Here is a 23,961-nt window from a genome sequence, read left to right as displayed (position 1 = left end):
TGATAATAAGGATGATGGTTAACACTGTAAAGAGGTTGTCATGGACCAGATCATGTAGTCCAACATGAGAAATTTAGATTTCATGCGAAACACAATGGAAAGCAAGTAAAGGGTCTTAAGAAGAGGAACAATATGATGATTAGTGTTTAAAAAGTAGCATGGGAAAATAAAGTAGAGAGGTGCCAGAGGAGAAGCTGGATGCTGGAAGGAAGCTGCTACAGTAGTTTATGGAGTGATAATGATCATACTAATGCATGAATTTTAGATAAATTTTTAACTGAAAGATTTCCTGGCTTGTAAGTTGGCAGTGAAGGAATATAAGAAATTAAAGTTGATACTCCGGATTCTGCCTTAGGCCAGTCAGTGGATGGCACTGCTGATGAGATGATAACACTCCGAAAGGGGCAGAAGGAAGGACGCGTCTCAGGGTTCTACTTGGACATGGTACATTAGTGGTACCTGTGAGACTTCTAGGTGGGGATGGAAGATGAATACAGGAAATGTATTTAAGGAGAGGCTCTAGTGAGAGATAATAATTTAGAAGTGGTCTGCATATACATGGTATTTAAAGCCAAAAGAAGGGATAAGTTTAGGTAGGGAAAGAATGTAGAGATAGCAAAGGATACCAGGTCATTATAAGAAGGTATGGTTTTGCCAGAGATGGAAGGCACTATTAGAGGACAACTTCCCTTGGGAAACTTGGAGCTCATAACAATCAATAAATATAAGCATTTAGTCAAACGGGAGGGTTTTTTGGGGTGGAGGGAAACACATCCTTCGTTATTCAAAAATGAAAACTTAGGGAGTTTCAACTTTTGTATATGAAGTGAGATGATCAGTACCAAAAGTGATGAGGAAAAAAATGAGTTTCTCAAGTTTTGTGAGAGGACAGGACGGGACAAAACAGCATGTTCCCCAGAAGTTCTGCTTGTCTAAGAGCCAACAGCAGGAATGTATAGTTGTTAAGAAGCCAGCTGTTGGGTTCAGAAGGACAGGTTCAAAGCTCATCCCCACTAATATCAAGGAGAAAGTGGGAGAGCAAAAAAACCCCCAATAAACTTGTTTTCTAAGGAGAAAAATAAGTCATTTTATTTACATATGCCTTCTACAATATAAGCTTTTCTTTCATATATGTTTGCATATATATATTGAAATAACAAATAATTTTCAGCTAGATAAATTGTGGGTTTTTTTTAAATCAACAAAGGAAATCCCACTTGTATTGTTTAAAAGGAAATCTAGATTATATGAGATGAGATAAGAAGGCATAAAAGACTCTCTCTCTCTCTCTCTCTCTGTCTCTCAGCTGTGTTGGGAAACTCTGTTCTTAGGACAAATTTTCATACTCTGTGAAAATTTCCCCTTCAAATGAGCATCTCTTGAAAGATGAAAATGATTTAAAAAATAAAGAGAAAGACAAAAAAAAAAAAGAAGACATAAAAGAGATCTCTTAGTTTTAGCCATAAAAATTCCTTAGATTCTAAGTAATAATTATTTTAATTAAAAGTCTGTAATGTTTACTTATGTTATATAAACAGCTCTTAATACATAGCTCCCCTAATCTTAAAATTATTAAGATTAAAATACCTTTTTTGGAAAACCAAAAAAGAGATGAGAATGGGAGGTGTTTACTATTTGGGAACCCATGAAGTACTATTTAATACAACAAAATGGTTCGAATGCTAATTAACGGGGAAGTCTTAAAACTAAGTTTCTAAACTTAAGTTAGATTGTGTAAAAACTCTGCTAATGTTTCCCATCAAATATAAAATTCAAAGTCCTAACCATGGCCTATGAAGCCCAATGTTCCACGGTCCCATTTGCCTCTCAAATTTCCTGCCACTCCCCTTGCTCATGCAGCCATACTGACCTTCCTTCTTCCCAGAACACATCAAATCAAGCTCTTGTCTCAAGGCACTTGACAGTTGGGTTTCCTTTGTCTGGAAGTTTCTTCCCCCTGAAAGTTACCTGGCTCACTCCTTCATTTAAGACAGATCGTGGATCTCTGCTTGAATCTCACCCTCAGGAGATCTAAGAGTGGCCTTTTGTCATTCTCTATGTATTCTCTTACTTTGCTTTACTGAGGTATTATAATTTTTTTAAATGTTGAGTTTTGTTAGATGAAAGTTTATTTATTTTGAGAGTCCTAGGTGTTACGATTTTCATGATTCCTAGTTTGCAGGATGCTGAAGAGGAAGGTATAATGATAGCTTACTTGCCCTAAATGTTGGTTTAATGAACATGCGTCTACTTGTAGAAAATAATATAGTAGGTTTTGTGAGAGTTATATGAATGTGAGAATAAAACACTGGTTTTCTCCAAAGAGTTTACTGTGGTCATAAGACCAGACACAAATTATTCTCTCAATCCATCCTCCTTGTGGGAAATTCTTCATGTTAGTTGATTTCTAATTTGCCACAACTTAACTTTCCTGCCTTTAATGGTCAAATTTATTTTAATTAGACTTTATAGTAATAACCAAAATGTTACTTGTTACACTGAAATAATACAACTAATCCTGGAACCCTAATGTTCACACCCTTTTTCAGCTACCTGGTGCCACTAAGGTAAGATATTTGAAGAGTGAAAAATATGCTCATTGCCTTGATGCACCAGCGGACCACATTAATCTTCAGAATCAAGCGAGCATTTCTGCAAAGGCAATGTTTTCTCCTTACGTGCTTAAGATTAGCTGTGATGAGGACTTGAAAGGGGATTTTAGCACTATTTATGAATGATTTTGTGACTTTGTTTCCTATCATTATTTTTCCAAGTATGTGAAACATTTGTAGTTGTTTTTATAGGTTTACTTACATGCTAGTCATCTAACCCAAATTCTTTAATGAATTTAAGGGGATTTTTGTAATTTTGTTAACTCTGCAGATGCTGGGGAAGGATTGTCATGTAATGAATGTGACACAGAATGTGATGAATGCTACTCTGAGTGTCTACTGGGTTTTAATCATCTCTGTATTCCTAGATCCTAGCACAGTTCTTGGCAAGTATTGAGAACTCAAAGTATGTTGAAATAATTCAAGAAAATAACCAAGGACTCTAGGCACTCCTGGAGCTTTTGTGGGTAGAGTTTATTATAAATTAGTGCACGAGTTTCATAGGAGTGGAGAGAGGCTTAATGGTTTAAAACACTGGTTGTGGAGTTAGATAGACCAGAGTATAAATTCTAGTTACGCTACTTACCAGCTAAAAAGAGCTCTGAGCCTGTTTCCTCATCTGTAAAGAGGGATAATATTATTTCTGTTCTAAGATTGCTGTAACAGTTAAATAAGGTGCTGCTAAGGTGCTTAGCATTACAGATGACATATAAAAACAGTTCAGTATATAGTAGTTATTATTACTGTTAAACTTTTAACTGTTATTTTTTATTTTTTCCCAAAGGAGACTTACATTTAGAGACTCAGTGCTAAAATACCTATTTGGACCCATTGAATATTTAGAGACATTGGCTTCTGAGAGTTCAAGTCCTGGGCACTTCCCCAACCAAACTGTTTTCTAGGTTGAGAGTAAGACAGTGCAGAAAAGTCTTGGGATGTCAAAAGGTAAACTGAGGCACAGTAAACCTCAAAAGAGTTTATTTGAGCAAATACCAATTCATAAATTGGACAGCTGTGGTTTGGGGGCTTCTTGGAGGGGATGCAAAAAGAAGGCCTGTACAGGGTGAAAAAGAAAGTTACACAAAGAAAATATTTGATTGGTTGTAGTTATACAGTTGCTTTATTTGGTCATTTCTGCTGAAAACTCTCTATGTAAGTTAGGCTTCTTATTAGTTAACCTTGTTTCATTTTTCTTTAATATAGGGATTTACAAGAAATAGCCTAAGTTAAGTTTTGCTTACGTTTGCAAATTGAGCAAGGTTAGGATTACTTATTAAGTTTAAATGAATTTGTCTGGCTCATAATTTCTTAAAGCCCAGTCTCCATTATAATTTACTTTAGCGGAAATGTATGCCAGTTCCTATTGCTGGTGTGTTGGAGCTGACTGGAGCTGGCCAGAGTCAGCTTGAACTGGTTTGTGAAAGTCAATTTTGCCTGACTCTGAGGTCAGTGCTCTCTCCTTGGTAGCTTTAAACTAGCCAGGTGGGAGTAGTTACACCAATGAAATGGAAGAAGACTACAAAGAAGGTTTTCTTTCCCTCCCTCCCTCCTCCCTCCCTCCTCCCTCCCTCCCTCTCTCTCTCTCTCTTTCTTTTCTTTCTTTCTTTCTTTCTTTCTCTTTTTTTTTCTTTTTCTTTCTTTCTTTATTTTCTGTTACTCCTTTCTTTTGTAGAACTGGATGTTACCCAGTTATGAGCACATTTTTCTCTTCTCTGTCTCCCTCGTGGTGGTCTAAGGTAGTAGGAGGGTATCAGGGATTACGATTTGCCATTTTCTAGCAGCCAGAAACCATTCTTCCTCCACCCTTTCTCCTCATCACTGGAGGTGGAGACTCTTCTGCTTTTCCCTGGTCCTCATGACGTCAGAGTTTCCGATGTTCTGGAGTCAGAAGTGTGGCAATGGGGTTTCTTTAGCTTCCTGGCAAGGAACATAACATCATGTTCTCAAGCAGACCTTTCTGGAGAAAGAATAGGAAACATAGATAAATATGTTCCCTGCTTCTTTTCCCCTTCTGCTACTGTTCATGAGGAACTATGACTACTTTACATGTTTCCACCGGTGCTGGGACCTTCCTTCATATTACATAAAGACTGAGCAGGCCTAAAACACCCTTTAAAAAATTATTGTGCCATTTTTATTTGGCTGAAGGAAGAAATTTACTAAGGAATTTATGAAATACAGTACATGAAGAATGAGTCATCAGAAATAAAGACTTGGGATTAATTGTAGAAATCAAATTAAACCCAATAGGCATTTATTATCATTCCCCAAGCTTTCTTAACTTGAAAAGAAAGAAAAATATTTTCCTTCCTTTTCTGAGAAGACATTTCATGAATCACAAGGCTTTTTACTGGAATCATTTTGCTCCAAAACCTACAAATCCATGTCAGAAATTTTTATGGAACATTTTAAGTGAGGGGAGCTTGCAGCACGGACATGGCTAATAAACAGTAAACCAATTCCTCTGAGCCACAGGCAAAATTCTACATAGTCTTTCCTTAGACTGGGTATTGCAGAAGCTCCATTATACTTTAGAGAAAACAACACTAAAAAGTGGGGGTAATTTGGGGGAAGCTTTGCTTTTAAAGACATTCATAATGGTGCAAGTTGTTCAGATATTTCTACATTATTAAATAATACCAAGTATTTTTCCAGCTGTGAGATCTGCTATACTTAGAGCAGTGCAAAACATTATTAAGTAATACATACAGTTAATCATCAACATACTGGGTGCATCATATTCTACCCATGGACACTTCTTAAATTTTAGTGCCTGGACGAGTAAGATGGAAAGTGGACAGAAAGAAACTTTATCACCAAATTCTTGGCTACTTTTAAAGATAGAAGTGTGGGAAGGCTAAAGGACACACACAAAAATTCCTAATATTCTGTGATTTCAGAGTTTTGAATGCTCCTTAGCTAATATGAATTTAAAAGCTGCAATGTTCCATTAAATTTTTACTTCCATTTTGGGGGCTTGTTTTTTTTACCTTTGCAGAGATTCTCAACCCTCACTGTGCATCAGAATCATCAGGGAAATTTAAATAGCGCTAATGTTCCCCTCCTGTTCCTACAGATACTTACTTAATTGGTCAATAGTGGGGCCTGGACCATATTTTTTAAATGCCCTAATATTACTTAGCCAAGGTTGAGAACCACTGAGGTGAAATATTGTCCTGCTTCTTATATGATCTATTACCTTCTAAGCATCAACTCCTTCCCCAGCCTCACTTTCCAGCCAAGTTGGATGAATCAGTGTGTCAACCAACAAATGACTTTTATCCATGTTCTGGGTGCCTGACCTCATGGAAGCCTAACTTCCAGAAGGTTGCAGTCTAGTTAAGATTACATTTAACCCACCAGCTCATTTAAGGCCAATGAGCTGCTTGAGGTTCTGTATATTTCCTGCTGTAGGTAGGAAATATGAAAGAGATTTCTTGGAGATGAACCATGAGATGGGCCTTGAAGAATGGATAGCACAATTTAAAAGGTGTAAGGGTGGCAAGCAGGTAGCCCAAACATAGAATTGAAGAGATTAACCTTATCAGAGTTGGGAGAGCTTGCCGAACAGCAGGGTTTACACACAGTTGGCCCACTAAGGGGCACTTTAAAAATCAGGCAAAAGTCATAGATACCTCACTCTCAAGGAAATTGGGCACAGCACATCCAATTTCAATACCAATTAATGCAACTTAAGAAAATAAAACAAGATGATGTGAGAGAGAGAGAGAGTGCCTGGGCTGGGAGACTGAGTGGTCAGGGAATGCCTCTCTGAGGAGGTGATACATGGGCTGATACTTTACCTGGCCTAGCAGAAAGCCAGCCATATAGGTCACATGCAAGTGCAAAGGCCAGAAGACAGGAATTAACCTGGAATGCCCCAGAAATCACCATAAAATTATGAGCAAAGGGGAGATTGATAGATGAGATTGAAGAGAAAAGTTAGTAAGTGGGACCTATTAATCCTGTGCCTTAGCTTCTCAGGTGGTCCAGAGCACAGCTCTAGGGAGTGTTGTTCACAGGTTAGCCCATGGGAACTCATGCACCCTGTGGGTAAATACTGCTTCCTTTCAATCTTTTCCTCACCTACTTGCCTGTTTTCCTCTGTGCCTTCACTGAAACCTGGCTTTTTCTGGGCATTATGACACCCTCTTTCATTGTGGTTGCTGATTCAGTCTCTTTCTGGGTCACCATTGTCATTTTTGACCATGGCTCAATTTCTAACTTGAAATCTTTGCTTAGGGCCCTTTCTCTATATTCTCACTTCTGTCCACTGTATTCCAGGGCCCACTTCCACCTCCCTGGAGCACAAGTACCCCTTTCTTTCTGTCCCCAGGGGTCATCCTCAGTGACCTCAACATCCATAAGCCTCATTCTCCCTTCTTGACCTGTGTTTCTACTCCAAATGAGACACTCAACAAGCCCACCCTTGACTTCTCATCCCCAGACAGAATTTATCTATAATATCTCTCATTATAACTTCTTAACCGGTTACTTTTCTAATAGACCAGATGTATAAACCCTGCTCTGATCCTTCTCTGTGTTTCTATTTGCTTGTCTCTCTCTTTAAGCAAGTTCATTTGTCTTTACCTGGCTGACATATGATGCCCATTCAGTCTGAATTTCATGGTGAGCCACTCTCCTTTCATTTCCTTTGCCTGACAGACATGTTTGCTAATCCTTACTCTTGGCCTCTTTACTTTCTACACTCTTCCCTCACCTAGGTTTGCTGAAGAAAATCACAAACTTGCACTATAGGCTCAGTCAACGGCACCTTCTTACTGTGTTTCTACAACCTGGTTTTCAAAGCCATTTTATATTTTTATTCATTTCATGTAGGTAAATTATGACTATCCAAAATCTTCCCCACCACGCTCAAAAGCCTCATGTACGCTTACCTCAGTCACATCTCCTGTCGTTAATCCATTCATCTGTTTAAATGACAATGCTATTTAATTATTGTGTTAGTCTGTTCTCATGCTGCTAATAAAGATATACCCAAGACTGGGTGATTTATAAAGGAAGAAGTTTAATTGACTCACAGTTCCACATGGCTGAGGAGGCCTTGTAATCATGGCAAAAAGCAAATGAGCAAAGTCAATCATGAAAGCTGGCAAGACAGAGCTGGTACAGGGGAATTCCCCTTCATGAAACTATCAAATCTGGTGAGACTTATTCACTATCATGAGAACAGCACAGGAAAGACGCACCCCCATGATTCAATTGCCTCCCATTGGGTCCCTTGAACAACGTGGGAATTAAGGGAGCTACAATTCAAGATGAGATTTGGGTGGAGACACAGCCAAAGCATATCAGTTATCCAGCTATATCTATTTATGACAAATATATAGTAGTATAATGAACAAGAATGAAACCTCCGACTTTCCGGCAAATATTTCAGTCAGTCTAAAGTTCTTTCCACCCATATAGCTCTCTTTTCTCCCTTGCTTTGGCCCAGAGCCAAAATTTTCCTTCTGTGTAGGAGACTAATGCTTCAATTTTAATGCTCTCTATCCTACCATCTCTTCACTCTCTTTGAGCGATTATTTGCCCTCTCATAACTGCTCCTGTCCGTCTTCCTTGGCTCCTTATGCTTTAATAATTATAAGAGTAGCTAACATTAATTGAGGGTTTGTTGTGACTGAGATCTGAGCGAAGTGCTTCATCTACAGAGTTACATTTAATTGCTTCTGAAACTTAGTAAAGAAGGCATGATTATCAAAAGCAGAAAGAAGCTTAGCACAAAGAGTTTAGGTAGGTTGTCCACATAACACAGCTGCTAAGTTGAAGAGATGAGATTGGAACACAGAGAGTTTGCTTCCAGAGCCTGGATTTGTAACCACTTCGCCTACAAACGTGTAGAACGTTGGCTGGACACTGCTACTGCCTCTTCAAAGTCTCTAGCTTTCACTAACAGCTTGTTCACTGCCAAACTGACCACATTCCTCTCCAATTGCATCTGCTAATTCTTCATAGGCAATGTACTCAGGTCTCTGTATTGTATTCTTCCTTCAGCCCCATCACTGTATGAAAATTGGCCTCTGCATGGCTGCTAATGGTCAAATCCCATGATCTTTCGTCTCCCTTCTTGAAACTTTCCCTCCTTTGCCTTTGGGTCTTATCTTTTTCTGGTTTCTCCTGCAGGCTCTCTGATGACACTTCTTATCTCTTGGTGGTATTGCTAATTCTAGGTCAGGTTGGAGAAGGAGGCTGGATGTATAACCAAGCACCAGCAAGCCAATGTCACAAGTGGACAGATCAATATCTCAAGAGTATAGACTGTAGCTTAATTTTGGTTGCAAATCTCAAATGCAAAATCTTGTAGCAGAAGCCATTCTGAAGGCTTATTTTCAAGACTGAAGTAATTGGTGATGGAATGTATGCATTCTGCAGTCATTCCCCTTGATTTGACTTTGGCCCTGCCATTTGTGAACTATGTGACTTTGTCCAACGAAGATAATTTCCCTTAGTTTTATCTGTGCAAAATCAGTATATTAATATGACTTTATAGGGTTGTTGTGAGGATTAAAGTAGAATAATTGAGCTACTCAATAACTGTTTGCTCATCTTATAATTTGTTCCTTCTCTTAATCACTAAATACATACTGAAGGCCTATCCTGTGTCAGTCACTATGTTAGATACTGGGGATATAGTGATGAATCAGTACAGACACAATGCAGCCTCCTGTAATTACAGTGCCCTTTTATAGCTTACAGTCTAGCTGAGGGGATGGCTGTTAATAACACACATACCTCACCAGGCATGGTGGCTCATGCCTGTAATCCCAGCACTTTGAGAGGCCAAGGCGGGTGGTTCATGATGTTAAGGAGTTCGAGATTAGCCTGACCAACATGGTGAAACCTGTCTCTACTGAAAATACAAAAATTTAGCCAGGCATGGTGGCTCGTGCCTGTAATCCCAGCTACTCAGGAGGCTGAGGCAGGAGAATCACATAAACCTTGGAGACAAAGGTTGCAGTGACCGGAGACTGCTCCACTGCACTCCAGCCTGGGCAACAAAGTGAGACGCTGTCTCAAAAAACAAACAAACAAACAAACAAACAAACAAATAAACAAAAAAACCCACATACCTTTATTTAGGTTGAGGGTGTGGATAAGAGAGTGGTAGGAGATGAAATTGGAAAAAAGGTATATGGGAAACTCAAGATTAAAAGAATTGTGTGCAATAGTCTTGGTGAGAATGATGATCTGAAGTAGCACTTTAGCAGTGAGGATGGACAGAAGGCTTCTGAGACTCTTAGGGGATAGTTATTATAATAATTTCCCAGGTGTGTTTCTTCTACACCCACTGTGCCCCCAAATTCCAAAAGCTTCAGGGGTCAAAAGGGATTTATGATAGCTTTTCCAGCAACCCAAATGGACAGACAGCCCCTTCTCTTTTTCCTTCCTGGCTTGTCAACCAGCCCTTTCTACTGGACTTCCGTTCTGTCTGATGTCAGTGCTTTTCTTACACTGAGCTGCCCCCTAGTGGAAATCGAAAGTTTATAACAGCATAGAGTTTTCTCAGCTGTTAGTGTGACATTAAATTACAGTCATGCACCACATGATGTCACAGTTAGCGATGAACAGCATATACAGCAGTGGTCCTATGAGATTATAATGGAGCTGCCCTATACAGGTGTGCCATTTTACCTTTTACACTATATTTTTACAGCATAATTTTATATGTTCACCTGTGTTTAGATGCATAAATACTTACAATTATATTACAACTGCCTACAGTATTCTGTACAGTAACGTGCTGTATAGGTTTTTAGCCTAGGAGCCACAGGCTATGCCATATTAGTAATAGGCTCTGCAACTAGATTTGTGTAAGTACACTCTGTGATGTTCACACAGTGACAAAATCACCTAACAACACATTTCTCAGAACATATCCCTGTTGTGAAGTGAAGGATGACTGTACTTGTACATCTCAACCAGGAAGGAAGACACTTAGCTTCCTGGTAACTCTGTGTCTTGGATCTAAGAAGCCTAAGAAAGACTTCTTAGGGTTAGTATTTTAAGTAATATTGCTCAAACGGTGTTGAGAACGTCCTCAAAAGCACGGAGTGACTTGCAAAACCACTCCCCATCTTTTCCTCTTCCTCTTTTTGGTTAACTCTCAGTGTAGATTTTGAGAAGCCCAAGCAGAGAGCTTCTGGAGGCAAAGGCAGGTCTATGCTACCAGGCAGGTAACATAGAGGTATGAAACGAGCCAGTGTAATGTGATGGGGAGTAGTGGAGTCTGTGCAGAATTGGGGTCACTGCCACTAAGCACCAGTTATTTGGTATTCAACAGGAATATAGGCCCAGTGTTATCAAAACTTTCCCCTTTTTAAAACATTTGAGACAGTTTCGCTCTTTCACCCAGGCTGAGGTGAAGTGGTACAATCTTGGCTTACTGCAACCTCCGCCCCCACCCCCAGGTTCAAGCAATTCTCCCGCCTCAGCCTCCTGAGCAGCTGGGATTATAGGCACTGGCCACCACACTTGGTTAATTTTATTTATTTATTTATTTATTTATTTATTTATTTATTTATTAGGGACAGGGTTTTGCCATGTTGGCCAGGCTGATCTCGAACTCCTGACTTCAGGTGATCCACCCCCCCTCAGCCTTGCAAAGTGCAGAATTACAGGTGTGAGCCACTACACCTGGCCAAAACTTTTTATTTTTAAAGAGAAGCTGGAAAGCCATATTATTATAGGAAATATTCTAGTTTTTTTAATGTTGTAATTTAAATATTTTAGAAAAGAAAAAAAGATCTAATGCCACTTGTTTTCAAGCGCTTCATGGTAGACCACCAATTTTCAAATGCTTGATGAGTAGTGGTCACTACTAATCACTCTATTATTAACTTTTCACTGGTTTATAGTAAAATCTTTAAAAAGGACAACAAAATAAATTTTTTAATAAAGCTAACTAAATCTATCCAAGATAAAGAACTGCTTCCCCCACCCCCTGGTGATTATATCCTTATATATTTTATTAAAATAGTCTTCATTTATCTTTGTATTTATTAAAATATCTTTTATGAAATAATAGTATTGTTTTTAATACATTTAATTGGCAAAATTAAGAGTTGTTGACTTTACATTGTCTTGTTGCATTTAGTTTTGTTTTACTTATTTTTGAAATCCAAATGACTGGGCATTGCTGCTAGGACAATGGCAAGTCACTGAAGGTTTTAAGGCACTATTGTGTTGACATAACCCCGGACTCCAGCATGTGGAAGATTTGTTGGTTGAGACTAGAGGCCCAGAAGTAATAGAATGTGAAAACCCAAAGGAACTTCTGCTTCTCTCCTTCATTTAATGACTGAGGGCACGGAGATAGAGTAGGGGAGTGAATTGTCCACAGTCACCAGGGGAGATAGTAACAGAGCCATGATTACATCCTGTTTTTCTGACACAAGATAAGTGTTTCAACTGCTCCAGCCCTTTCTACATCAGCCACACAGTACACTGAGACACTGAAGTTCCCAACTGATGGAAGGCTTAACAAAGGGAAGACTTCAGGATAACAGAATAGGTGATTTGTGTAGTTGTGCATTTCTAGCGAAACTTAAAGCCCATGTATCATGTTTATTTCATTTTTAATGTACAGAAGTTTGCCTTTAATTGCTGCTCAGTTTATTTTCTGTTAGGATGTTTCTTTCATGAGTAGGCCTTTAGGTTTAAAAGTATATTAGAGGTCACTTATTGTGACATTTGGCTATGTTAGAACCACAGTTTGTTAGCAAATATACCCACTTGACTTTCCCTTTGATCTGTCCAGTTTCCACAGGTGCTTATGTACCTACTCCTACCTAAAACACTTTTTCCGTTGTTTACTCTGTGCATGTGTGTCTCTGTCCTGTTTCCCGCTTGACAGATACATTTTGCATGGATAAGATAGCATATTTCATACTCTATTCTCGGGCACCTGTGACTGGCACACAAGCAGGAGTTTGACTTGATTATTAAAGAATGACAGTAGCAATAATGATAACTTTCATACATTCAGCACCATCCATATTCTAGGTATTATTCTAAATGCTGTTTAGAAAACATTATCTAATGAAAATTAGTCTAAAAATATTTGGCGTTTCCCTCCCATGTGCCAAGTGCTGTGTTGAATGCTGGGAAATAGCAGTGAATTGAATGGATATATCCTTTAGCTGCCTGGAGTTTACAACCTCATCTTCAGTGCCTTCCTTCTCAGCACCGCCTCAAACCTCTTCTCATTGATGCTAGACCAAAATGCTGATTGTACATAATTAAGGAAAGAGTGACATTTATGTCAGTTGCTGTCAGGGAGAGATACTGAATGTTCGGAGTCAGAAAAGACTTCTTGGATGAAGTGAAAATTAAATTATGACATGAGGGTGAGCTAGGTGTTATTCAGGTGAAGGGCAGGGGGTGTGTTCTATGAGGAGGGAGTATTCAGGGCAGATGCCCAGATGGAATGTACCAAACACGGTTTGGTTCAACCAAACTTTGAAGAACAGAAGTCGAGGAGCACTGGAGCAGAGGAGGAAAAGAGGACAGGACGAGGCTACCTGAAGTCTTGCTATTAAACTCCCATGGTACCTTATGTAGCTCTGTATAATGCTTTTTATAAACAGCATCTAATCAATTGCAGTTAATCATATAATTTGTTGTTTGGATATTATTTGCCTAAAAACCCGTCTTTTCTGCTATGTTGAGCTTGTTTAACACAAGGTGTTATGTAGGTCTTATTTCATCACTAGTGCTGCCCTCAACTTTCCCCCATATACCTGCTTTCTATTTTATCTTTAGTAAAGAAAATATCTGCTTTTCTGACAGCCCCATCTGCCTGTGAGCACTATACACAGTTTCCATACTAAGTTGAATTTGTAGTATTTTATTTATTTATTCACCCAATTGTCTATTTGATGGACATAAGTGTGTGCCAAGCAAATTTAGGAAAATGTAGGAGATTTCTCATTGGCTAATTCTTATTCTAGACTTAAAGCTAGGCATAACTGACACCAAAAACTCTCATCTACAAAGCAATATATTACAATTTTAAAACATTTACATTTTAATGTATTGGGTTATGATGTTTTTTTCCTTTTTGTGGTTTAATTATGCCAGTATTTCAAAACTTGCTTTTGTTTTTCCCGACTCAGCCCATCTGCCAAGCAGCCTATCAGAATGATTTTGGACAAGTGTGGCGGTGGGTGAAAGAAGACAACAGCTATGCCAACATTCAAGATGGTTTTAACGGAGACACTCCCCTGATCTGTGCTTGCAGGCGAGGCCACGTGAGAATTGTTTCCTTCCTTTTAAGAAGAAATGCTAATGTCAACCTCAAAAACCAGGTGAGGTCATGACACGAGTGGAGAGTGTAATTGTTCATGGTAATGCCTTTCTCCTTGAATCTAGAAGTGGTGCATGTCATTTTTAAAATTGCTTGTAGTTCCTAATACCAACAATTATCTTAGCCTTACTTTAGAGAGACTGACACATACCAAGGACATTTTATTAGGCTAAACAGCAAAATAAAACATGGTTCAACCAGCAGTCGTAATTTGTGATTAGTTATGTCTTTGTACTTCTGAGGAGGAAGAGAATGGTTCATTCATTTGGCTCGATAGAACTTCTTTTTTTCTTTCTTCCTCTCTCATTCACCTCTTTCTCCCTCTCCCCTCTTCCTCATCACATTACAGAAGCAATGGCAAGAATTTCTTGGAAAAGAAATGCTGTTTTATTAGATCTGTCCTGATCTCCAGAAGATCCTATAGTGTGCTTGTAGAATGAAAGAATACTACAGGCCAAATAAGCTCATGAACCAGAGTTTTCTTGAAATCACATAGAAAGGTGTGAAGAACATATTTAAAGATGCAATATTAGCTACTTTGGAGTCTTCAGGACCAAGGAAGAGAAGAATATGTGTGTATTGCTGTGAAAATCCTTGTGGAGCCCTTTCTGAACATCTAGCATTTGCATCGTAGTGAAGGCAATGTTCAAATTACACTGAATAAATATTCAAAGTTACTTTTAGCAATCATTATGACTGTCCTGTACCCACTCATATGCATTCAAACTGAGAAACTACTGGAATTCCCCCATTGCCCCTTCAAAGTCATTTGAACACCAGCTCATTCGTAGTAACGTTTTTTTTTTTTTTTTTTTTTGAGACGGAGTTTCACTCTTGTTACCCAGGCTGGAGTGCAATGGCGCTATCTCGGCTCACCGCAATCTCCGCCTGCTGGGTTCAGGCAATTCTCCTGACTCAGCCTCCTGAGTAGCTGGGATTACAGGCACGCGCCACCGTGCCCAGCTAATTTTTTGTATTTTTAGTAGAGACGGGGTTTCACCATGTTGACCGGGATGGTCTCGATCTCTTGACCTAGTGATCCACCCGCCTCGGCTTCCCAAAGTGCTGGGATTACAGGCGTGAGCCACCGCGCCCGGCCAGTAACAATGTATTATCAGAAAACTGATGACTTCTGGACTCTATGATTACTACTTTTCGTTTTGCTGGGATTAAAAGCAAGTCATGGCCGGGCGCGGTGGCTCAAGTCTGTAATCCCAGCACTTTGGGAGGCCGAGGAGGGTGGATCACGAGGTCAAGAGATCGAGACCATCCTGGGCAACATGGTGAAACCCCGTCTCTACTAAAAAATACAAAAAATTAGCTGGGCACGGTGGTGCGTGCCTGTAATCCCAGCTACTCAGGAGGCTGAGGCAGGAGAATTGCCTGAACCCAGGAGGCGGAGCTTGCGGTGAGCCGGGATCGCGCCATTGCACTCCAGCCTGGGTAACAAGAGCGAAACTCTGTCTCAAAAAAAAAAGCAAGTCATGCCCGTGCTGAATCGAAGAGATATGCAACATTGTAGAGTATAATAGGATCTCTGTAGATCACTGCTGAGAAACCAGGTATGTGGAGTTGTGGTGAGTGACAGTGCCAGAAGACAGAAGCCTGATGTCTGTGGGTTCCTGTGCTCTTTTAAGAGATGGGCTCATTAGGAAACTGAGGGAGGAGATGTTAGACAGCCCATGGGCAAGGCTGAGGAGATACTTTTTCTCTGCTTTGCAGATGAGGAGGGCCTCAGCCAGCCTGCTGGGATTTTCTGGTATCATATGAACCATGAAATAGACGTTAGTGGATACATTAGGTTAATAGATTTTATCAGAAGTTTTTGGTTTGCATTTTCCACTTTTAAAGTGTTTCTAATGCATTAATATTTAATATTTTTTTCTCCAAATATTAATCTCCAAAGTTAATAATTTGAACTGGTGATTTCTCATTTCTTAAATCTGTTTATAAATTATTTTTCCAGACATACTAAGCAAACAAAGGCCTTAAAGAAACAAAAAGCTCTGCTGGCAGTTCAGAAGAACAAGCCTATAGAAAACATGGATTCTACGGAAAGCAAATTAAATTAAAACATAAAGATCCTTGTTTTCGTCTGTTAACTGACCAAGATTAAAAAAGAACACAAATGCTGATCAGAAAGTATTATTGTCTTATTAGAACACAATTTGGTAGCGAAATATGAAAAGCGTTAATACGGTTTATGCCAAGAATTCTATTTTTAGAAATGTATGCAAAGCACAAATTTTGAAATGTTGACAAAGCTTTACGAATGAGCAGGTTCAGGCAATATTATTTATAAAAATGAAAAGTTAAAAACTTGAAATGGGCCATGTGCAGCGGCTCATGCCTGGAATCCCGATACTTTGGGAGGCCAAGGTAGAAGGACAGTTTGAGACCAGGAGATCAAGACCAGACTAGGTGACATAGCGAGATCCGCCCCCATCTCTACACAAAATGATAACAAATAAAAAATTATCCGAGTGTGGTGGCACATGCTTGTAGTCCTAGCTACTTTGGAGGCTGAGGTTGAAGGATTGCTTGAGCCCAGGAAATTGAGGCTGCAGTGAGCTAGGATTGTGCCACTGCACTCCAAACTAGGTGACAGAGCAAGATACTGCCTCACAGAAAAACAAAAACAAAACCCTACAAAACTTTGAATTGTTGAAAAGTCAGAGATTGGCCAAATAAATTAGAGTAGTTCTACTCAACACTAAGCCATGCAGCCATTACAATCATATGTTTGAAAATACTGAATAACATGGAAAATGTACATATTCTAAATATGCATTTTTAAAGAGAAAAAAGGAAGATATGATATTGCATATGCAATATAATCCCACATTTTAAAATTCCACACTTATGCATATAAAAAGACTGAAAGAGGATATAACAAAATGTCAACAGTTAACTCTGGTCCATTTAGTAATGGGCAATTTTAAATTCTATCATTATATTCTTGTTTAGTTTCTAAAATTTTTTACAGAAACTATAAATTCTTTGATATTAGAAAAATAAAAAGTATTCTTATTTAGGTACAGTGCCTCACATAAGTGGAAAGTAACCTCCCTTCTTTTCCTTGGGCTCCCTCTGCTCTTATTGATTTCGTTGGTATTCCAATTACGACAGTCTGTTTTGCATTATATTTATTTGTGCATGCTTCTGTCCACCTTTGATTATGAGGCCCCAAGAGTTCACATCTCACACAACCCTTAGAAACTTACATCTATTACCTGACAATAGTCACATATTTGAAGAATAAAATTGAGTTATTTGCATTTTTCTAGACTATGTGCATGAAGGAACATGAAAATAGCCATGTGGTTAAGAGTTTTCCTATGAACAAATCACAAAATAGATCGTCGTACATGATAGATGATTAAGGGATAACTATCACTTTCCATACTAAATTCAGTCCTAAGTTTATATCTCAGTGTATTTTTTTTTCCAGAAACTAAATGGGCGTGAGAATCTGTCTTCTGATGACCTGTACTGTGTACATTTCACCTTTGCTGTCTTCCAGTACCCCCTCCCTAACTTTTCCTTTACACTGGACGGTGCTCCTTGTTCTGCTCACTGGAAACCTGCGTTCATTAATCAGACGAACCCCGCAGGAAAAGATTCCATGGCTACTGGAAAAATAAAAAGCACAACTAAACTTTTTAAGATGGTCACCTGAAAATGTAAATTGAGTTGAAATGCTTTCTTAGTAACGAATCCTTTTCTTAACTTGTAGAAAAAGAGAACCTGCTTGCATTATGCTGTGAAGAAAAAATTTACCTTCATTGATTATCTACTTATTATCCTCTTAATGCCTGTTCTGCTCATTGGGTATTTCCTCATGGTGAGTACAACACTTGTTAGAGCAAAGGGCAAATGTGGAGATGGATGGTGTGACTCACTGACTCTTTCCAGGCCAGTGACATGTTAAAAAGAAATAATAACAAAATAAGCCTTTGGTTTGTATTATGTAATTGACATGTTTCAACACACATGCAATGCTAGAATTGAAGTAGAAGAAAGGTAGGAAAAATAGTTAACCAATGTTAACATAATCTGTGCAATGTTGATTTATAAAAGAACAGAAAGCCAAACATCATATTTTCTCACTCATAGGTGGGTGTTGAACAACGAGAACATGTGGACTCAGGGAGAGGAGCATCACACACAGGGGACAGTTGCGGGGGGTAGGGAAGAGACAGCGGGGGGTGGGGAGGGAGGGGAGGGTTGGGAGGGACAACATGGGGAGAAATGCCAGATATAGTATGCGTCTAAGTAAAATAAATAAATTTTTTTAAAAAAGAAAAATAATTTAACCTTAACTAAGACTCTTCTGAAGAGAGAGAAAAAATATCTGAACATTAAAAGAAATTCCTTCTTTTTTTTTCTCCTTTTTTTTCGTAAGAGAAGTTTGTGTTTTGGGATTTATCCTTCTGGCTCTCTGATTTTTAAGTACTACTCTGGTGGTGTGTTAAAAAACAGATCCTAAGAGGTTGCATCCAGAAGCTGACACACACAGAAGATAACCTGTTGATAATTTAAGCCTAATTTCACCTTGATGAATTTCTTCATGCTTGGATGATTCTTGGCTGACAGCAATTTTCTTAAATAAAGAAAGGTATAGGGATACAGCCATATGAGGAGTAGAAGATGAAGCTTGAGCTGGTTTTTGTTTTTCCAGTAGGATAACAGGTGCCCACTGACTTACTCACTTTTATCCATCCAGTTTCCTTTGTGCTCAGTTCCACCTCCGAGACATGACTTAAGAGATGCACGATTTACTCTAGTTAGATGACCAAACTCCCTCCTTGTTGTAGCTGATAAACTGTGAATATTGGTTACACCTGATAACATAAACCCCAGAACAAGTCTGCCAGTCAAAAATGTTATTATTTCATTTGGTATTTAAATGCTACAGAATTTGAGGAACTATAATTAAACATGATAGTATTGATTTTGATTATCTGGATTTATAGGAGAGAGAAAAGAACTTTAAATTACTAGTAAAAACATAATCTGCTAATATCCTCAAAGAGTTCTTTAAATATTCATTGTGTATTTAGCACTTAGCATTTAAATATATATATAGTTGGGGACAGGGAGAATCTGTCATTTATTTGCAAACCTTTTTAGAAAGTCTAAAGATAAAAATCACAACTGTAATTAGAAGGCTTATTCAGAATTTACTGACACACAACTCTGCTTTCTAAGGTGGTTCAATGTTTAGAGGTTGGAGGCCTGGGCAAAAATACTAATCATAATGAATAGCTTGGTTCTAATTGCATGTACATGCAATTTATTAATGGGGCCTAAAGTTGTAAATTTGCGATGCATAAAAAAATAAGTGACATGAGAGGAAAAGATGGGGGAGGAGACAAGAAAGCATTGCGTTATTTCAGAGAAAGATAGGCAGAGAAAGGCAGTTTAGAAGGTGACACAAGAGGGAAGAGTAAGGAGAGAGAACTGGATGGAGCTTCCCAGGTGATGACAGGGTCGAACTCCAGGACTATACCCCGCTGAGCAGGGACTGCTTTGCTTCTTCAGGAGGCTGGAAGTTGAGGAAGACTCCAACAGGCTTGTGGTCAGAATCTCAGGAGATTAGGAAGGAAAAGTGAATTTCTGAGGAACCCTAGTTAATTTCATTCATTTGTTCAATTCTTTAACACATATTTATTATGGACCTACTATGTGCCAGATGCTATGCCAGGTGTTAGGGACACAATGATGAACAAAATAGGCATTGTTCTTGATTCCATGAGTTAGGAGGTGGTGAGGAGAGTCATTAATCAAATGGCACAAACACATGTAAAATTACCACGAAGCAGGTGATACAGAAAGGTGACCAGTGTTAGGATATCTAAGAAAGAAGGATTTCACCTGGTCAGGTGGGTCAGGGAAAGCTTCTTGGAGAAAGAGGGACTTGGGCTGATGAATGAAAGATGAATATGCCAGGTAAAGAAGGGAGGGAGGAGGATTCTAGGCAGAAGGAACTTCCTGCTCAATGATTCTCTGGCAAGAGGGACCCTGGTGGGAAGGAAAGACTAATAAAGGCCAAAGTAAGTAGAACAGAGTGAGCCAGGAGGTGCAGAGTGAGAGAGGGGCCAGGGCCATACCTGGAGCCCAAACGCAAGGGGCTTTGTAGGCCATGCTGAAGAGTTTGCTTTTGTCCTCAGAGCAGTGGGAAGTAATTACAGAGCTTTGAGCCAGGAAGCTCAAAGACAGGTAATGGGCCCCATTCTCAGTGGAATTAGGTAGGTTTGGGGTGGGACCTGGGAAGTACATTTCTAACAGTTCTCAGGTACTGATGCTGCTACTTTGGGACCACAGTCTGAGAACCTGGCTTTAATTAGTTGATATTGGAAGGGTGAGAAGCTGGGGGAAATTTTAGGAAAGATGCATACATGCATAGGAGTGTTGGGATTAAAATGAAGCCTATTGATTAAATAGTCTCAGGCATAAACTGGAGAAACTATTTGAAAATAAACCTTTCTTATAATTACGATTTGTAATAGGTATCAAAGACAAAGCAGAATGAGGCTCTTGTACGAATGCTGCTCAATGCTGGCGTTGAAGTTAATGCTACAGACTGTGTAAGTTTATACTTTTAGACATTTTGAAAAAGTATTCCAAATGGTATTTGTAGGTAGTGTATTTGTCATCTGTACAGTTGCTTGCTTTATTTTCCTTGACAATTTTACATTTAGTTTTATTTTTCTCCTTTTTTTTTCACTGACAGGCTATCTTGAGGTTATTTATATTCTGCTAAATTCATGAGAATAATATCTCTGTTGATTATAAGTATTTTTACAGTTTATGCAGATAATCTTTAATTCGTATGCTTTTTGAGGAACATAAAAAATGATGCATGTATAAAACGAAAGAAGTACCATGCTTCGACTGCATGCTTTCAGAACGTTGGTGGATGTGTAGTGTCAAGCAGGCTTCCCGAGAAAAAAAAAACACAACATTAGACAGATTCGGTGAGGAATTTTAGTTTTGGCTTAGCTCTTCTTGACACTCAAAGATTTCACTTTAGAAGTCTGGTCCCCGAAAGGTCTAGGGAATGGGTAAGTGCTTACTCCTCCGGGAAGTTCCTCTAACTGTTCCGGGATCCTTTATGAATCATTTGCATGATTGTAGGAACTGGGCTTAAAAACTTCCCAACCAAGAATCAGTGCTCTGTGGCCTAGTGGAGGTTGAGAATGTTGACATGACCAGGTGTGACCACCTCCCTTGAATCTCCTGGAAGCCTTTCCTCAGTGTGTAGTCTGGGCACCATTACTTAGCCTGGAGGAATGGAGACCATTGCAACTAGAAGGAATCTTCGTGTCTTGGCCAGACCAACAAAGCCACCTGACCTTTGGGTCCTGGCTGCCTGGAAGTTTTGGTCCAATTTAAAAATGACCAAAACCAGTTCTTGTTGTATAGCTAGCTGCTGCCAGGATTCATGTTACAGATGGGATGGAAATGAATCTTGTTATTTATCTAATTTTGAACTATTTATTTCAGCTAAAATTATACCAGACCCAATTGATGAATAGATTATGAATGTGAATAAGCCTTGGTATGCATTTGCCTTATATCTGAGTAAAATTTCATATTTAGATGCCAATCATCGATCTTTTCTAACTGTGATTATCATCAGTTCAAGCGGTCCTTCTCCATGTGTTTTTATTTATTTATTTTTATCTTAGGCATCTATTTTATTATATGAGCTCTTTTCTATTATTACACTTTAAGTTCTGGGGTACATGTGCAGAATGAATTGGCTTTAATGTTGGTGAGACATTAAGGAAAACGAAGGCTCTAATAACAAAATACCAGCCATAGTAATGTTAAGGAGCTGGAGCCAGAATGCCCACGAGTAAGTCTAGACTTGCCACTTTTTACTTTTATGAGTTTGAGCAAGTTGTAAACTTATTTGACTCTTCGTGTCCTCATCTATAAAATGGGGATATGCATAATACTAATTTTATTGGGCTGGTTCATGTAAAGCACCTAGCACATGCTTGGAATGTAGTAAGTGCTCACTGAATGGCAACAGCTGCTGCTGCAGCCAAAATCCCAACCCACTGGTGAGAAGCCCCATGTGTAAACCAAAGAGATAAGACAAAGGTCAAGAAAAATCCCAGTGATGGTAAAAGCAGTGATAGCAACAGTAGCAGCATCCGCTCACTTCTTCCTGTTTGTGAGTGTAAGGTCTTGTTTTCGCTTTCACCTCTGCTCTTGCACTCAACTTCCTTTCTAAATGATCACAGGAAGACAGAAGTTTATTTGTATGATGTTTTGCTTACGGTGATTGAATAAAATTTTGGATTCTCAGTTCTTAATTGAAAAAGTAGGCAAGGGGAAATTTGCTTCCAAAACACTAAACATCCTATTTGCGATGCCTAATGTAGTTTCTGTGTGTGCAAACTTGTGTGTACTACCATTGTTTTATTACAGAGAACGTGTCCCTGTTCCTGTTTCTATGAATTATTTACATCATTTCAGTTTTGCCTATGCTAGTATTATGTTTAAATGCAGGTAGTTTTGTGTGGTGTGTGTTGTGCACACACACAAGACAATAATATTTTCCTTTTATTTCAAATAGAACTTTTGGATAAATTTATATTGACAGCTACTGTGCGTTGCCATTCCTTTAGATAGCTTTGAAATACATTAAGCAAGAGGTTATTAAAGATTAAGTTAAAAGTATGTTGAAGGTTTTTCTTTTATTTTTTCTTTTAAATTCAATAATTTAAATTTTCTTAGTCTTTTCATTTAAATTCAATAGATTTAAAATTTGTTCCTGTGACCAAAATTTCTTTAGGATCTTTTCCCAGCTATTTATGTGTATTTCTCTCTCTAGATAGGAATATTGCTATCTAGGTGCAGTGGCATTCACCTATAGTCCCAGCTACATAGGAGGCTGAGATGGGAGGAACACTTGAACTCAGGAGTTTGAGACACATGCATGTACACACACAGACACCCACTTCTAATACCAAACATTTTTCAAAAACTATTTGAATATTAAAATCTGCTTTCTACGTAAGACAGTGTTTTGTGCTTTTTGGGTAATTAGACTCTATTTCACATGAAAAAATCAGAACCAAGGCTTCCATTTGTCATGCTATCACTTAATAAAAATAAGTAATTGCAACATGATCATCTATCATTTTAGAGGTGTTTCTAGGGAATACAATCCAGAGCTAACTCTGTTAGTTTTGTTAGTGAAAGATATTATTTCTTCACTTACCAAAACCATGATTGCTCGGCTACTTTTCCAAAGGCCAAATTTTGAACACTAATGCCCTAGCTATAATTTTTTTGACCTGTAGTATTTTAAATTAGTACCAGCAGAGTAGGTGCACTAGATTATAACACATAATATAAGCTATAACAAATCACGTTTGGGAGACGTCTCTGCAAACTGCACTGATCTTGTAGGTGTCCTGCAGCAGTAAGAGCACTCATCTTCTTCGGCAGGAATCATCATCAGAACCATAGAGGATAATATTTATGTAAAGGTCCATGTGGAGACTCTTTAAAAGATGGTGACATGATCAACGTGATGATCACCAAGACGTATAGCCTACTACAAAGAAACCTTGGCACAATTAAGCATCAGCTTTTCATAAGTTGCATTCTTCAGTTTAGAACAGAAAATGAAAAACAAAAGGGCAGAGATCGATGGCTTATATGACACTAAATACATATACATTGAGGCAGAGAAGAAAATGTCTTAAGTACTCGAAACAGTTATCTATCAATGGCTTGCAGATTGTGTTTTCGCTTAGTTGTATACCACAATGTGTGAAAAGGATTTGCCAATGAAGCCACGTGCTATGGTCTGTGGAGAGCCCGACTGATGAGCTGAAGCTTTGGGCCTTTGTGTTTCAGTACGGCTGTACCGCGTTACATTATGCCTGTGAGATGAAAAACCAGTCTCTTATCCCTCTGCTCCTGGAAGCCCATGCAGATCCCACAATAAAGAATAAGGTAAGGGTCTATGGACCATGGACTGAGGTTCCTCTAGCA

The 23,961-nt window shown here is 38.8% G+C and overlaps 1 protein-coding gene across 1 annotated transcript in view; it reads left to right on the top strand.

The window, feature by feature from the left end:
• Nucleotides 1-23,961, top strand: part of ANKRD22 (ankyrin repeat domain 22) — a 32,973-nt gene that overhangs the window by 5,707 nt on the left and 3,305 nt on the right. The window contains exons 2-5 of the mRNA XM_002756375.6: nucleotides 13,748-13,939; nucleotides 17,675-17,782; nucleotides 20,451-20,528; nucleotides 23,824-23,922. Of these exons, the coding sequence (XP_002756421.1) occupies nucleotides 13,748-13,939; nucleotides 17,675-17,782; nucleotides 20,451-20,528; nucleotides 23,824-23,922 (477 nt within the window). The remainder of the gene's footprint in view (nucleotides 1-13,747; nucleotides 13,940-17,674; nucleotides 17,783-20,450; nucleotides 20,529-23,823; nucleotides 23,923-23,961) is intronic.

Source organism: Callithrix jacchus, chromosome 12 (genome assembly GCF_049354715.1).
Source record: "Callithrix jacchus isolate 240 chromosome 12, calJac240_pri, whole genome shotgun sequence".
NCBI lineage: Eukaryota > Metazoa > Chordata > Mammalia > Primates > Cebidae > Callithrix > Callithrix jacchus.
Note: the sequence above shows the minus strand (reverse complement) of the source record. Positions and strands in the feature narration are given on the sequence as shown.